This window comes from Dipodomys ordii, unplaced genomic scaffold, assembly GCF_000151885.1.
Source record: "Dipodomys ordii isolate 6190 unplaced genomic scaffold, Dord_2.0 Scaffold42, whole genome shotgun sequence".
Classification (NCBI taxonomy): Eukaryota; Metazoa; Chordata; class Mammalia; order Rodentia; family Heteromyidae; genus Dipodomys; species Dipodomys ordii.
This window is the reverse complement of record NW_012267258.1, coordinates 9,925,291-9,942,516: the sequence shown is the minus strand read 5'-3', so window position 1 is coordinate 9,942,516 and position 17,226 is coordinate 9,925,291. Positions and strand designations below refer to the sequence as shown.

Here is a 17,226-nt window from a genome sequence, read left to right as displayed (position 1 = left end):
CGGGCCGCGCGCGCCCGCCCGGATGGCCACTACGGAGGCGCACGGCGCCGCGGCTCGGCGGATCCTTAGGGCCGGGCGCTGAGCTGGGTTTGGGCGCGGGAGTGGAGGAAGAGGAGGAGGAGGAGAAGGAGGAGGGGCGGGGTGGGGGTGGGGAGGAAGCTGGGGAGGAGGTGGAGGAGGAGGGCTGGGGCGGAGGGAGGGCAGTGCGGGGCGGAGAGCCTCCGCCTTCCTCCTAAACAGGCGGGCGTGGGTGCCCACGGGGCCCGCGGGGAGCGCGGGCTGCAGGCGGGCGGGGAGCGGGGCTAGCCGGGGTAGGGGTGGGGAGGGAGAGGCGGTGGCACCCCTGTCCCCTTTCCCGGATCTCGGGGCGTGCCTGGGGACCACCATGGCTAGTGGCAGCTGTCAGGGATGCGAAGAGGAGGACGAGGAAACTCTGAAGAAGTTGCTAGTCAGACTGAACAATGTCCAGGAAGGAAAACAGATAGAGACGCTAGTTCAAATCCTGGAGGACATACTGGTGTTCACCTACTGCGATCACGGTAATCATCAGCTGGGCCAGAGCTGCCCCTTCCCCTTCCCCTCCTCCCCACCTCTTTCCTCCTCCTGTCTTTTGCAAACTTTGCCCTTCCCTTCCCAGCCGCTGCTGCTGCTGCTGCTATATTCGCTCACCTCTTTTTCCTCAGGGCCAGAGAAAAGCTGGTAATTTCAGGAAGACCTTGAGCTCTCACTTCTTTGGTTTTCCTATTTCACACTTACACACACACACATACACACACACACACACACGTTGCTGTGTTGTGACTTGACCCCCCCTCCCCCACTTTCTCTTCCAGCCTCCAAGTTATTTGAAGGCAAAAATTTCCACGTGCCTCTGCTGATCGTTTTGGATTCCTATATGAGAGTCGCCAGTGTGCAGCAGGTAGAGTTGTCATGTTCATGATCACCTCCTCATAAAGTGGTTATCTTCCTCTCATCCCCCTCCACCTCCCCCACCCCCTCCCAGTTCTTGTTCTTTCTGAGATTTGGTTCGATGGACTTGTGGACCGTGGTTTTAAGATGAGCTATTGTCAAATCATTAGCCAAGCTTCGCAGAGAAAAAGGGCATGCTGTTTAGTCTGTTTCCTGATTGTCTTTTATAAGGTAACTGTGTGTGTGTGTGTGTGTGTGTGTGTGTGTGTGTGTGTGTGTCCTGGGATTTAAACTCAGGGCCCCAGCACTGTCCCTGAGCTTTTCCAATCAAGGCTAGTGCTCTACTACTTGAGCCACAGCTCTACTTCTAGATTTGCTGGTTAATTAAAGATAACCGTTTCATAGATTTGCCAGCTCTGGCTGGTTTTGAACTGTGATCCTCAGATCTAAGCCTCCTGATAGCTAGTATTAGAGGCATGAGCCATTGGTGTCCCGGGAGACATAACTTTTAAAAACTGACAATATAGATGGTGATAGGAGTAGACTAAAAATAAGTTGACGTTTAGTTCTGATAATGGAAAGATGAGTTCGTAGTGTTTGTATCAAGCTATTCTGAGAATTTCCCTAAGGACCAGGACACCCTAGCTAGAACACTATTGCTAACGTTTGAGAAATGGCAATAATTAGCAGTCATAAAAACACAAGTGATTAACTAGAAATCTCTCATAAGCTTCATCTTATTATTCATGTTACTCTGAAGACAGATTTCTAACCTGTGCTATCTGAAGCAAGTGATGTCTTAGTATTTCTCTGTGTTTACATTTTATATATTTCAATTGTTGTCATAAAAAAGAATGTAGGGAGGAAATCCAGAAATATGCTAAATACCTTGGATATCTTAGAGCTATTTAAAAAGTGATGTACAACTTTTCTGTCTAAGGTAAACACTTCCTTGGGAGCATTGTGAGATTTGGGGAACTGAAATCACTTTTGTCATCTGCATTAACAGAGGAGAATTGGCCTTTGAACTCCAAGGAGGTACATGTAGGAAGAAAGCCATTAAAAATGATGTATTGGGAATTGACCTCTAAGCCTCCTGCTTTTTAGTCCTCCTGCCTTTAGTCCTTGTGCTTTTGTTTGTTTTTCAGATAGAGGCTCATATTAACTTTTTTACCTGTGCTGGGCTTTGGACATAATCCTCTTCACTCTGCCTCTTGAGTACTGAGATTACAGGCATACACCACTATGCCTAGACTGAGAAAGACTTTGTGTGTGTGTGGGGGGGTCTGTTTTGCTAGTACCAGGGTTTGAACTCAGGGCTTTGTGTTTGCTTAGCTGGCTTGCTTGGCTGGTTCGCTTGGCTGGTTCTGTATCACTTGAGCTATGCCTCCAGTTCTGCCTTTTGCTCGTTATTTTGGAGATGGATTCTCACACACATTAGACATGAGTTGTGGGCCACAGTCAACCTGTCTCTTTGAGAATGCCTGTTTCTTAATACTCACTTGAGAGGCTAGATACTTTTATCTCATTTTCTAAATTGGTGCTTATCTCTCATTATATCTGCTCTTCTTATCTCCGTCTATAAATAAATCTAGCCTACGTGAACCATACAGCTACCTTTTATGTTATTTTTTTCCTTTGGAGACAAAGTTTCACATTATAATCCAGTTTAGCCTGGAATTTGTAGTCTTCCTACCTCAGCTCTTAAGGGCTGGGATTACAGGCATGACTTGCCCTACTCACCTCTCGTATTCCTTTATATGAGAGCAATACTTTTCCTTTTCTTCAACTGTGAGCTATTTTCTGTCTGATTTTCAGTCTGCTGTCAAACAAAAACCCAAGAGGAAGATGGAGGTATGGCAAAGACACTGTTCTTTTTAGCCCTTAAAAAATATGCAATTTCTTCATGGAATATGAGTCATTTTTTCAGGCCTTGGCCTATTGTGCTGTTTCCTCTCCACCCACATCATTCTTACTTGCCTCTGCTTCATGTTCGCAAGTGCCTGGCTGGATCTGGTTCCTTGCTGGCTCCTCTTGCTTGGTACTACTGAGGCGAGCTGGGCCCCGGGGATGCTTTGGTCTTTAGATCCCAGGGGACAGAGAGCCACACTTTAGAACCCAAAAGAGCTTACCACCTACTTACTGTTTGTTTCTTCTTTTTCTGGACTCAGGATTGAAATCCAGGGCCTTGCATGTTACTAAAGTAGGCATTGTAGCACCAAATGATATCCCCAGGACCTCCAATTTTTAATTGTAGAAAACTGCCCAAGTCTCAGCTCCATTGTCTGAAGTAGTTATAAATAGTAGTCATTCCAAATCCTTGCCCAGAAGGAAACAGAGGCAAAGTAAGGCTGAAATTAAGAATAGGTTCGTATGTGTGTGTGTGCCTGCACCAGTCCTGGGCCTTGAACTTAGGGCCTGGATGCTGTACCTGAGGTTTTAATGCTCAAGGCCTACACTCTACCACTTGAGCCAAAGTGGTTAATCGGAGATAAGACTCTCACAGGCTTTTCTGTATGGGCTGAGTTTGAACTGGGATCCTCAGATCTCAACCTTCTGAGTAGCTAAGATTACAAGTGTGAGCCACAGGTACCCAGCTTAAGAGTAGTCTTTTGATTTGGTGATTTAGTGGAATACAATTAATATTTCTGGCCTTATTAGATGTGTATATCTTCAGCAGGTATTATGCATATTACATCATTTGGTTCCCTTCTGGAATTCCACTTTACTCTCTGAAGTCTTGGTGATATTTTACCCTCTGAGGGATTCAGTGAGAGTGTATGACCTCTTGAGCTTATGATAGAACCAGGACTGAAGTTTTCTTGTGCCTACCAAGCCTCTTTCCACCACAGTCAGCTAGCTGCTGTATTCACACACTTTCAGTATAAGCAAGTAAATTATACAGAGGTAAATTATACCTTGGCCATGCCATGTACAATGACTGACATCAATATTAATTGAAGGGATAGAGAAAGGAATTTCTAGTGTGATAGGGTAAATTAGACTTTACCAGAGAACCATGCAGATATCCAGGTGCAGAAAAGAAAAGACAGGTTTATTGCCAGGAAAGGGGGCGGGCAAGACTCATTCTCACAAGGGAGAAGTGAGAAGTACCGGCTATTGTCTGAGGTGACCTATATAACCTAGGAGGTTTTGGAGGGGCTAGAAGGGACTAGGAGGCGGAGACCCTGGTGTGGACGTGTGGGCCAGGGGCTTCATCATGGAGGACTAGAATGTATGGCTGCTGTCCAAATAGTAGATAAGGGTCCTGCAGCTGCCCAGACCTGAAGGTCGCTCTAAGGGGCTCCTGTTGCCTTCTACGGTACCCCAGAGAAGGGCCTAGTGTTGCCTAGGAAGGGAGCATGCTAAGCTGTGGAGAAGGGAAGGGGTGTGCTAAGCTATGGGAAAGGAGCTCATTTCACTAACATAGTGTGATTGTGTGTGTATGTGTGCATGTACACTGGTTCCTAGCCTGTGGCCTGAACTCAGGGCCTGGGGGTTGTTCCTGAGCTTTTTTGCTCAAGGCTAGTGCTGTACCATTTGAGTCATAGCTTTACTTCCTGCTTTTTGATGGTCAACTGGAAGGTAAGAGTCTCATGGATTTTTCCTGCCCAGGCTGACTTTGAACTGTAGTCCTCAGATTTCAGCTTCTTGAGAAGCTAGGACTCTAAGCAGGAGCCCTCAGCATCTAGCCTCTAATGAGATTTTAATATTCCATTTGAAAGTAGATTTTGTCCCCTTAAATTTCTTCAAATTAATGGTGTGATTAGTATAGGTATCCTTTAATACTTTGTATATCTGATCAGCTGACAGGACTACATTAAAACCTCTTGAAAATGGGCAGCTATGGCTCAGGGATAAAACACCTGTGTAGCAAGTGCTAGACCTTGATTTTTAAATCCTAGTACATTTACAAACAATAAGAATGAAGTAATAACAATAAAAACTCTAGCTGAGCCAGGCATACGTGGCTTATATCGTTAATCCTTTTTACTCAGAAGGCCAACATGTGAGGGTCCAAGTTCAAAGACAGCCTGGGCAGATAAAGTCTTGAGACTCTTATCTCCAATTATTCAGCAAAAGGCTACATTTGAGGCATGGCTAATGTGGTAGAGCACCAACTTTGAGTGAAAAAGCCATGCAAGAGCAAGAGGCCCTGAGTCAAAGCTCAAATGCTGGAACAAAAAACTAACAAGTAAGCAAACAAACAAACAAAATCTCTCTAGATGTATCTGAGGAGTAAAGGTGAGTTTCTCTTCATAAGTACATGTTAAAGTTTGTTTCCAGAAGTTATGTAATAGGATATTCCAGACTCTAAATTTTGACTTTCAAAGTCTTTTTTATTTTATGACTATTTCTTTGTAAATGACAGTCTTCAGTGAATTGGTAGTTAGACTGTCATGTATCTTCTCTTCTATCTGCCAGCCATTATCTCTCTTCTCCTCAATTTTATTTCTCTTTCTCCACAGCAGAAAGGGAGCAAACTAAATGATAGAGGCTAAATTTTCCTTTCACCCATAGACTTTTTCCCCTGGTGCGTGAATGAAATGCTTAAGTTTAGAGGATAATTACAATAATGAGCAATTTCCAAGTTAACTAGGTAAGGTGGGAAATTTCCTCTTTGGAAGATGAGCTTTCAGCTAGATAGATGAATGAATCAATTGGTACCTCTGCTTTGTGTTGGCAAGTTCTATTTCATCTTAGAAGCTGTCCAGGGTCACTAAAAGTTCAGGTGTTTGAATCTTTTTTTCTTTTTTCTTCTTTGCAAATGATTGGGGCGGGAGCTTTAGCCACCCAGACACAGCAGGTTTTCCCCTTGAGTCAGCCACATAGGAACACACCTGAGTTTAGCACCCTCTGTGATTCCAATCTCCCAATCACCATCTCTTCACGATGTTGTCTTTTTAAGTACTGGGAGGTAAGAGAAAATCTCAACGTGATTTGTGAACCCTCAAAAATAGCCGGTTACTATGACAGCTGAATTGTCACTATCTGTTCAGTGTCTGTGGAGGAGTAGGTCCTATTTAAACATAACTTCTACTTAAATAAAGCTGTTAGAAATGGCTGCCTTCATTTTTTTTTTCAGTTCAGTGTACCTTCATTTTTTTTTTCAGTTCAGTGTATCAGTTTATGAGTACAATGCAGCTTGATTGATGCAACCCCATAATGGTTGCCTTTTTAAAGCAAACTGAATTTATTGAAAAGGAAATAGGATAAAAAAATCATGCTTGGTCTGAAAATGATACGGAAAAGAAATTGTACAGGTTCTCATCTTTGTGAGGAATTCTTATTTACTTCTGGAGACAAGAATCTTGTGCTGCTGTGCTTTATTGAAAAGATCTAAATTCCTTCCTTCCTTCCCTCCTTCCCTCCTTGCCTTCCTCCTCCTTTCCTTTCCTTTATTTTCCTTTCCTTTATTCTCCTCTCCTCTCCTCTCCTCTCTTCTCCTCTCTTTTCCTTTCCTTTCCTTCCATTTTATGCCAGTCTTAGGCTTGAAATCAGGACCTGGGCACTGTCCCTGATCTTTACTGCTCAAGGCTAGCACTCTACCACTTGAGCCACAGTTCCACTTCAGACTTTTTAAAAATTAACTGGAGATAAGATTCTCATGAACTTTCCTGCCCAGTCTGGCTTTGAACCATGATCCCCAGATCTCAGCCTCCTGAGTAGCTAAGATTACAGGTGTGAGTTAGTGGCTCCTGACTTGAGATTTAAATTTTTTAGCCCTGTAATTTAGCTCTCTGAACTATCACCTCTCTGTATGTGTCTGGTGGTATGTAGCAAGGGTTATCTCCTCTGAATCAATCTCTAGTCTTAGTTGTAAAGCATTCTTTGAAAGTCTGCTCAACGCTAGCCTTGAGCTGAAGAGCTGAGGGACAGTGCCCAGGCCCAGAGTTCAGGCCCCACAACCAGACCCCCCCCCAAAAAAAAAGTCTGCTCAAGTCATGTTTCCTTCACCTCAAGTCCTCCATTAAGTAATTCTTACTAACAGTGAATCTTACTTTCAGGATTCACATTATATTGATACTTTTATCACACATCAAACTTGGATTCCAAACCTAATTTTCTGTCTTTTTTGTTTTTTGTTTTTTTTTGGTTGTGGGGCTTGAACTCAAGGCATGGGTGCTGAGCTTTTGTGCTCAAGGCTATTGCTCTACCACTTTGAGCCATACTAACACTTCCCCAAACTTAATTTTGGTACTACATTTATATAATAAGCATATTCTTTTTGCTTTGTTTCTCTCCTTATCACATCAACTATAAGTCTCCAATGTAATAGAAAGGATTAAGTGTGTTTTTAGACAGCATAAAGAATGGGTTAAATTTAACCTTGTTGGAATTAGGATCTTCCCTCCCCTCCAACCCATGAATAACAGTGACTTGGTCTGGGAATGTGGCTTAGTGGTAGAGTGCTTGCCTAGCATGCATGAAGCTCTGGGTTTGATTCCTCAGTACCACATTAACAGAAAAAGCCGGAAGTGGTGCTAGAACTCAAGTGGTAGAGTGCTAGTCCTGAGCACAGAGAGGTACAGGGGTAGTGCCTAGGCCCAGAGTTCAAGCCCAGGACCAGCAGAGAGAGAGAGAGAGAGAGAGAGAAACTCATTCATGATTGCCTCATTTGTAAAAGGATTGAGTGAATTTATTTATTTATTTATTCTCTGCTGAGGGCCAGCATTTGCTAGGTAGCTGCTCTACCAGTTGAAACATGCCTCTGGCCACGAAGATATAGTTGAAGTGCATGAATGAGTTCATATTTCACTTGGAAATATGAAAGATGGAAGGATTCCTGTGATCAATAGAACTTATCAGTTCCTTAATATATTAGAAAAGGTGGGGGGAGTCACAGAGGAGGTCCACTTTTTCTCTCTATTGTGAAGTCTTTTCTGTTGCTCCTGTAACAGGACATCTCATTGGCCACTGCTGGCCTGCTGTTATTATACAAGAAGCCGTCATGTCTAAAATCTACAGCCTCCTCTAATTCTCCATGACTAATAATAGCCCTTTTTTCTTATAATGAAAATCCTAACTTCTTGGAGGGGATTCTATCATGTAGACATATGTTGGAAATGTATAATTCTATCAGTGACTCACACTTGTAATACTAGCTACTCAGGAGGCTGAGATCTGGAGGATCATAGATTGAAGCCAGTTTTGAAAAAAAAAAAAAAAGTCCACAAGATTCCTTTTCCAAAATAGCCAGCCAAAAAGCAAGGCTAGTGGTGTAGCTCATTTGGTAGAGTGCCAACCTAGCAAGCAAGCTGAGTGAGTGCCCAGACCCTGAGTTCAAGCCCTGGGACTAGCAAAACCAAAAATAACAGTACTAAGAGGTGAGTATAATCATTGTTGTACTTAAGTTTGGTATGTTCTCTAAATGACTCTTCTTTGTAGTTTATTTTGTTTTATTTACAACAATAGGCATGTCTTTTTTCTTTTAATCTATTTTGATCCTGTGGCTTGAACTCAGGGGTCTGGGTGCTGTCCTTGAGTTGTTTTTCTTTCTTTTTTTTTTTGCTCATTGCTAGTACTTTTGACCAATTATGATTTTGAAGAATAATTCCTAATTATTCCACTAAGAAAGAAGACATCCATGTTTAAATATGTTCTATTGGCATACACTAAAACATATGAATATTTTCCTTTTTTGCTTTCAGGTGGGCTGGTCACTTCTGTGTAAATTAATAGAAGTCTGTCCAGATACATTGCAAAGCTTAATGGGACCGCAGGATGTTGGAAATGATTGGGAAGTCCTTGGTATTCACCAGTAAGTATGACAGATGGGTGAATAGAAATGACTCTGATTATTTATATATCCATGAGTCTTTCCCTTGATATAGTTTATTAAAAATTCAAAGTGGTTCTGGTCAAATCTCTCAGACTACAGACCCTTACCTTAAAGCAGTGATTTACAATTATAGAGAGCTTTAAACACAAAGGGTGTGAATTAAAAAATTAACATTGGGCCAGGCACTGGTGGCTCATGTCTGTAATCCTAGCTACTCAGGAGGCTGAGAGCTGAGGATTGTGGTTCAAAGCCAGCCTGGACAGGAAAGAATGTGAGACTCTTATCTCCAGTTAACCACCAGAAAACTGGAAGTGGCATTGTGGCTCAAACTGGTAGAATTCTAGCCTTGAGGAAAAGAGCTCAGAGAGTGCTCAACCCCAAGTTCAAATCCCATGACCAAAATTTAAAAAAATTGGTGGTAAAATATCAGGTGAAATTATTGTAATCATAAGGATTACATCTCTATAGATGATTAAGTTACATATATGTATGTGTGTATGTGTGTGTATGTGTGTGTGTGTGTATATATATGTATGTATGTATATATAAAATGTTGGTACTGAGGCTCACAGGCTTTCCTGCCCAGGTTGACTTCAAACTGCAATCCTCAGATCCTAGCCTCCTGAGTAGCTAGGATTATGGACATGAGCCACCAGTGCAGATACCTGCTTAAGAATTCAAACCAAGCCAGGCACTGTTTACACTTTTAATCCTAAATACTCAGGAGGCTGAAGTCTGCTGCTCAAGGTTTGGAGCCAGCCTGGGTAGTCAAACCCAAGAGAACTCAGTAAAAAACCAGAAGGGGAACTGTGGCTCAAAGAGTAGAATGATAGCTATAAGCAAAAAACTAAGTGAGAGCTTGAGGCTCTGAGTTCAAGCCCCAAAACCAGCACAAAAGAAGAAAGGAAATAAAAAGGGTGAGTAAATGTAGTCATTATATTCAATATACATTATATTAAAAAATGAACTATAGCTGGGTGTTGTTGGCTCACGCCTGTAATCCTAGCTGCTCAGAAGGCTGAGATGTGAGGATCACCGTTCAAAGCCAAGCCCAGGCAGGAAAGTCTATGAGACTCTTATCTCCAATTAACCACCAGAAAACTGGAAGTGGTGCTATAGCTCAAGTGGTAGAGTGAATGTCTTGAGCTGAAGAGCTGAAGGACAGAACCCAGGCCCAGATTGACCCATGATTGACCAAAAATAAAAATAAAAATAAAATAAAGAACTCTATTTTTGAAAAAAAAGAAAGGGAAATTGAAAAGTTAATTCTGCTAGCAGTAATGTACAAATTTATGCTTTGCTATCTTTAAATAATATTTACATATTCATATTTTTGTGATTTTAAGCCATGACTTTTGAGAAGAAAAGAAGAAATTACCTTTCAGCACATTTCAATTTCTTTTTCTTCTTTCTTTCTTTTTTCTTTTCTTTTTCTTTCTTTCTTTTCTTTTCTTTTTTTTGCCAGTCCCTGGCCTGAGCGCTATTGCTTAAGGCTAGCACTATCACTTGAGCCATAGCTATACTTCTGGAGAGTCTAATGGATTTTCCTACCTAGGCTGGCTTTGAATGGTGATCCTCAGATCTTAACTTCCTGTGTAGCTAGGATTAAAAGTATGAAACACCAGCACCTGGCTTTCAGTCAATTTTCCTTTTTTTTTTTTTTTGTCAGTTGTGGGGCTTGAACGCAGGGCCTGGGCGCTGTCCCTGAGACTCTTTGTGCTCAAGGCTAGCGCTCTACCAATTGAGCCACAGTGCTATTTCCAGTTTTTGAGTGGTTAATTGGAGATAAGAGTCTCACAGGGACTTTTCTGTCCAGGCTGGCTTCAAACCATGATTCTCAGATCTCAGCCTCCTGAGTAGCTAAGATTACAGGCGTGAGCCACCAGTGCCTTCAATTTTTTATGACCATTGTACCAGCAATGGTTTTGCAGGTTTCAATATAATGACTTTTTAAATGAGACCACTTCCTTATCCATAATTAGTTAATAATTTTCTGAAGAAATATTTGTTTTCAGAAAAATCTTTCTTAAAAGGTAACTTGCTTGCTTTTAAAAAAATATTATGTCATTAAGTTTTCTCTATACCCCAGAACACCTTACCACAGAGAAGGAAATCATTAACATATTTTTATAAAATCTTACTATGTTGTCCAGGCTGGTCTTGAATTCTCAATCTTTCACCTTGGCCTCCAGGATGCAGGAAATACAGGCATGCTCACATTCTCCCCCCCCCCTCTTTTTTTGTTGTTGGTAGTGGGGCTTGAACTCTGGGCCTGGGCTCTGTCCCTCAGCTCTTCAGCTCAAGGCTAGCTCTCTACTACTTGAGCCACAGTGCCACTTCCAGTTTTCTGGTGGTTTATTGGAAATAAGAGTCTCATGGATTTTCCTGCCCAGGCTGGCTTTGAACCGTGATCCTCAGATCTCAGCCTCCTGAGTAGCTAGGATTATAGGCGTGAGCCACCGGCCCTGGCACATTTTCCCATTTTTGATAAGTATATGTTGCTCTTTCTACCAGTTCAAGAGCCTGTTTTGAACAAAAAGCATGTTTTCAGTGAATCTGTATTCTCAATTTCAAAGTAATCTCTGAAATCCTTTGAGTTATCTCTATAGCAGATGAAGAGGAACTACCCAAAGTAAATCTATAGCCAGTACTTGGAACTTAAAATATTCCTTGGTTTGAGGAACATTGAGGGTTTCATTATCCCCTAAAGATTAGTCAATTTATAATTCCAGAGAAAGGTGGGCAGCCCAGAAGGCTCAGATCTGAGGATTGTGGGTTAAAGCCAGTCCAGGCAGTTGAGGAGACTCTTATCTCCGATTAATTACCCAAAACAAAACTGCAAGTGGAGCTTTGGCTCAAGTGTTAGAGCACTATCCTTGAGCAAATAAGCTAAGTTCAAGCCACAAGACTGGCGCGCATGTACACACGCACACACATACACACACACACACACACACACACACACACACACACACACGTCAGCGAGTACATTTAAGAGGCTTAGATCTGAAGATGGAGGTTCAAAGCCAGCCTGAGAAAAGTCCGAAAATACCGTACAGAGGGGTTACAGTTACATGAGCAAGGTAATGAGTACATTTCTTATCAAGCATTGTTGCCTCCTCCTTTGTTTTACTTTACCATCCAGGAGACTCTTATTTCCAGTTAATCAGCAAATAGCTAAAAGTGGAGTTGTGGCACAGGTGTAGCAGTACCAATATTGAGTGACAAAAGCTAAATGAGTGTGTGAGGCACTGAGTTCAAGCCCCAGTACTAGCTATGTACATGTGTGCACTTTTACACATGCATGTACGTGCACACGCACACAAATACTAGTGAGTGTACTCAGGAGGTTGAGATCAAACCCAGATTGGGACAGAAAAGTCCAGAAGACTTTTATCTCTAATTAACCATTAATTAACCAGCAAAAAGCCAGAAGTGGAGCTGTGGCTCAAATGGTAGAGCACCAGCTAGGAGAGAAAAGCTAAGGAACCGCACCCAGGTCCTGTTTATATTAATAATATGACATATAATATATAAAAGGTAAATTATATAACATATAAAAGATAAATCATATGTTATATGTGCTATATAGGTAAACATATTAAAGATAAATTAGATACATTGCATAATTTTAGATATTACAAAATCTCAATATAACTTTTCATTTTTATCTGATTTTTGATTTTAACTTTTAGACTGATTCTTAAAATGCTAACAGTTCATCATGCTAATGTAAACCTGTCAACAGTTGGACTGAAGGCCTTAGAGCTCCTGCTAACTTCAGGTAATAATTTTTATATTTTTCAATGTTGATTCAGAAATATTAAAGATTTAATAAACACACCATTATTTTGTTAAGACTCATGAAACATGTAACCTAAAGATCAGCAATTTCTAAAAATCTTCCTTCTTCATTCATTTCCTTTCTCTGTCAAATATTTTTAACATATCATCTAATATCTTTGTTTTAAATATTAGTTTATATATTGCTTCCAAATTTCTATTCCTAAACTCCAGCTTTTCACCCCAAATCTGATCTTATTGCTTGATGGCCATTCATAGACTTGCTACTATTAAATCAATCTTTCTCTGTCTCTTTTCCTTCCTCCCTCCCTCCCTTCCTTCCTTCCTTTTTTCCTTCCTTCTTCTCCCTCCCTCCCTTCCTTCCTTCCTTTCCTTCCCTCCTTCCTTCCCTCCTTCCTTCCTTCCTTCCTTCATCCCTCCCTCCCTCCCTCCCTCTTTCTTTTTTCTTTTTTCTTTCTCTCTCTCTCTCTCTTTCTTTCTTTCTCTTAACTTTAACGTGCTTTCTATAATATATGTTCTAAGGTATGAATATAGCATATAAATTTCAGCTTGTTTTTTCTTGCTTGGACTCAGAGCCTCCTGCTTGGCTTTTTTGTTTAAAGCTCACACTCTACTGCTATCAGTCACAGCTGTGCTTTGAGCTTTACTCTATAGACTTTTCTACTTAGGCAAACTTCAAACCTAAATCCTCAGATCTCAGAATTCAACTGACTCCTAATGGCAGTATTTATGTATTGATTAATTTTTGCCAGTTCTGGGGCTTGAACTCAGGACCTGGGCACTGTCCCTGAGCTTCTTTTGCTAACAGCTAGTGCTCTAGTGCTTGAGCCTCAGCACCACTTCTGGCCTTTTCTGTTTATGTGGTACTGGGAAATCGAATCTAGGGCTTCATGCATTCTAGGCAAGAATTTTACCACTAAGCTACATTCCCAGCCTCCTAATGGAAGCATTTAAAACGTGGATAGTGTTACTTTTTGGGAGTCTGAAAGATGTCAAGTCTCACATCTAAAATGCTTTTTTTTTGGGGGGGGGGTCCGGTCGTGGGGCCTGAACTCTGGGCCTGGGCACTGTCCCTCAGCTCTTCAGCTCAAGGCTAGCGCTCTACCACTTGAGCCACAGCGCCACTTCCGGCTTTTTTCTTTGTGCTTATGTGGTGCTGAGGAATCGAACCCAGGGCCTCAGGCATGCAAGGCTAGCGCTCTACCATTGAGCCACCTTCCCAGCCCCGTAAAATGCTTTTTTAAGCTCAATCCTTGATGAGTGTTGGTGGCTTACTTCTTGTAATCTTCAGTACTTAAGAGGCTGAGATCTGAGTATCATGGTTCAAAATCCATCCTGGGCATCTCTTCAATTACACAGTAAAAAGCTGGAAGTGGAGCTGTGGCTCAAATCATAGAGCCCAGCCTTGAGTGAAAAAGCACAGGGACAGAAGCCAGGCACACACACACACACACACACACACACACACACTCACACACACACACACACACACACCCTCAGCACCGCCTTACCTCTCAAAAAAAATAAGGAACCAAAACCTAATCCTCAACCATTCTTTTGAAATAATATTTTATGTCTGCTTTCTAAATGAGAAACAGAGGAGCAGGGAGTGCCCGGGATTGCCTTAGCCACTACGTGGTAGAAGCAGGCTCTGGTTCCACACTGTCAGTCTCTTTGCTTGAAGACACTGCTGCCTGGGGATAAAGGACTGAAATGACTCTTCGAATGCTAATTGCTGAGCTGCCCTTGGGGTCATGCTGGGTACTCAGAAGAAAGGTTGCTTATGGGGGACCTAATCTTGAGGGGCTGGAAGGATTTTGTTCAACATAAGAGATGATCCACCATTGGGAAGAGCTGTGGGGGCAGCTATGAAGTGATCATGAGAGGATGGAGAGAAGGGTGAGGAGACTTCAATGTCATCATCACTGGCACTGCTGACAAATCCCCTAAAAAAAAAGACGAGGGCCGAGCATCAGTGGCTGGAGGCCTAGATATGAGAATCACAGTCACAAGCAACCTGGGGCAGACACGTTCCCATGAGACTCTTCTCTCCAATAAATCACTCAAAAAAGCCTGAGTGGTGCTGTGGCTTAAGTGGTACAGCGCTAGCCTTGAGCACAAAGAGGACAGCACCCAGGCCATGAGTTCAAGCTCCAGGACCTGCATGAACAAAATAATAATAATGAGGAAAAAGATAGTAAAAGCCAGGGTCTAAAAACAGATAGGAAAAGTCCAATGATACAGCCATTTCACCATAGTCTTTTACTAAAATACTCAATGGCATGCATGAATTAGAATTTTGTGCTAAGTAGGGTTTTGTGTGTGTGTGTGTGTGTGTGTGAGCTTTTCTTGCTCAAGGCTAACACTCTACCATTTGAACTATAGCTCTACTTTCAGCATTATTTTGGCAGTTAATTAGAAATAAGAGTCTCACAAACTTTCCTACCTGGGTTGGCTTTGAACCACAATCCTCAGGATCCATGATGCTGTGTAGCTAAGATAACAGACGTGAGCCATAGCACCCAACTGTACTAAGTAGTTTTAACCATGGTTTACTTCAACCCCCCCCATTCTTGAGAACTTTTAGTTTTGCTTCATTCTTCATTTCTGAAAGACAGAAAGGAAGTTTAAGAATTAAACAAACTCCCAACATAAGAATAAATGAAAGTCAACAGTAAGCAGACAGCTAGGATATTTGATGGGTGTTTTGAAAAGATTACAGTTATTTTCATTTCTATCACTTAATGATGCCTTCTAGGGGCATGGCTTCATTTCTCTTTGTATTAAAGAATTAAAAGGTAGGAAAGTATATAAAGCAGACAGAACAAGTTTTATGGGAAGAAGAGTTTGAGTGTGAGCCCAGGGCATTATTAGAAGCAGAATTCAAGTGGGAACCCAAAACATCAGAAGAAGAAGCATTGGAGCAGGATCCCAAAGCTTTGTGGCAAGAGGAAGTGTCATGACAGGCCATATATTATCTTTATGTGTTATGTCTGCCATTTTTGTTATTGTTGTTTTTGTTGTTATTGTTTGAGACAGGCACTTGAACTTGGCATCTGATGCTTTCGCTCATTGCCTGGCACTCTACCACCCGAGCCACACCTCCAATGCAATCTTTATCTCTATCTAACCAATCTGAATTTTGAGCCATTAGGAGAATTTTACATTGGTTTTTGGAGTTCATATCATACACTGACATAGAGGTTGTTTTGTGAATCAGTTTTATTGCCTGAGTATTAATTAATCAGTACTATATTAAAGCACTTAAGTGCTCAAGACTAGAACTCTACAACTTGAGCCATGGCACCACTTCTGGTTTTCTGGTGTTTAATTGGAGATAAGGGTCTCATGGACTTTCTTGCCTGGCTGTCTTCAAACTGTGATCCTCAGATCTCAGCCTCCTGAGTAGCTAGGATTACAGGCGTGAGCCTCCAATGCTGGCTTCAACAAGACTTTAAAGACATTTGGATGATATCACTTGGAGGAACTGGGCAATGAGTTGATTTATGAGTTAGCCAGACAAAGAGAAGTAAAAGGAAGGATGGATCACAATAACTTGGTAGTTTTCCTGTGGTTAACTATTAGATGAAGAGATTGTAGGAGAAGGTAAGGGTAGCTGTGGGATAGTAGGCATCAATGGAGTACTTCAATAGTGTTTCTTCAGTGGCATGTACCACCACAGCATCATAGAGCCAGGCACACCTGTAAACAGAGGTACTCAGGGGACTGAGATCTGAGGATCATGATTCAAAGCCAGTCCAGGCATGAAAGTCTGTGAGTCTCTTATTTTGCATTAACCAGCAAAAAGCTGAAAGTCGAAGTCGAAGTGGCTCAAGTGGTAGACTGTTAGCCTTGAGCACAAAAGCTCAGGGACAGCTTCCAGGCCCCGAGTTCAAGCCCCAGGAAGGGCATAAAATAAAAAGAAAAGACAAAAAATTCAGAAACCACTCAGAGTCCTCATGTAACCATAAACACCCCAAATGTTAAAGCAAATATTTTCTCTTTGAAATAGGCAAGATCACATTGCTGATTCTGGATGAAGAAAGTGATATTTTCTTGTTAATCTTTGATGCCATGAACACATTTTCAGCCAACGAAGAGGTCCAGAAACTTGGATGCAAGGCGTTACATGTGCTGTTTGAAAGAGGTATTTAAGAGTGTCAACTTCCATGTACTCAAATGTATATTTAAAAATAGCTTTTAGTAGGAAAAAAAAGTAGGTTGTAAGTATAAGCCTGAAAAGAGAACTCCCCAAATCATACTATGTATTAATGCATGGGAGTGTTCTGCCCAGGGTAGGTAGTGAAGTTAATTTGGAATTACTGTGTTTCTATAGAGTGAATTTCATTCCTGGGTTACAAATCATGCAATTGTAATCTACTTTCTTCCATTGGAGCAAGGCCTAAGATTGACTTTGAAAACTAGATTGTAGTTGGGCATTGGTGGTTCATACCTACTAGCTGCTCAGGAGGCTGAGATCTAAGGATCAAGCCAGCCTAGGGGAAAAAGTCTGTGGAGCTCTCATCTTCATTAAGCAGCAAAAAGTTGAAACTAGAGCTGTGGCTCAGGTGGTAGAGGGCCAGCCTTGAGTGAAAAAGCCAAGTGAGAGTGAGGCTCCAAGCTCAGGTGCCAATGTCTGTCCCCCTTCCAAAAGAAAGGTAATTAGATTGTTGTGTGTTAAAAAATGTATATCTATGGACCTGAGTGTAGGTTAAATTGGGATTTATATT

General features: G+C 41.8%; 1 protein-coding gene across 3 annotated transcripts in view; it reads left to right on the top strand.

Moving 5' to 3' along the window:
* Window positions 1–337: 337 nt before the first annotated feature.
* The window catches only part of Lrrk2 (leucine-rich repeat kinase 2), a 126,093-nt gene continuing 109,204 nt past the window's right edge, over window positions 338–17,226 (top strand). For all 3 annotated transcript variants that reach the window (XM_013018814.1, XM_013018813.1, XM_013018812.1), the window contains exons 1-5: window positions 338–539; window positions 834–919; window positions 8,562–8,671; window positions 12,388–12,476; window positions 16,509–16,643. In XM_013018814.1, coding sequence (XP_012874268.1) covers window positions 386–539; window positions 834–919; window positions 8,562–8,671; window positions 12,388–12,476; window positions 16,509–16,643 — 574 coding nt within the window. In that variant the 5' untranslated portion in view covers window positions 338–385. The remainder of the gene's footprint in view (window positions 540–833; window positions 920–8,561; window positions 8,672–12,387; window positions 12,477–16,508; window positions 16,644–17,226) is intronic.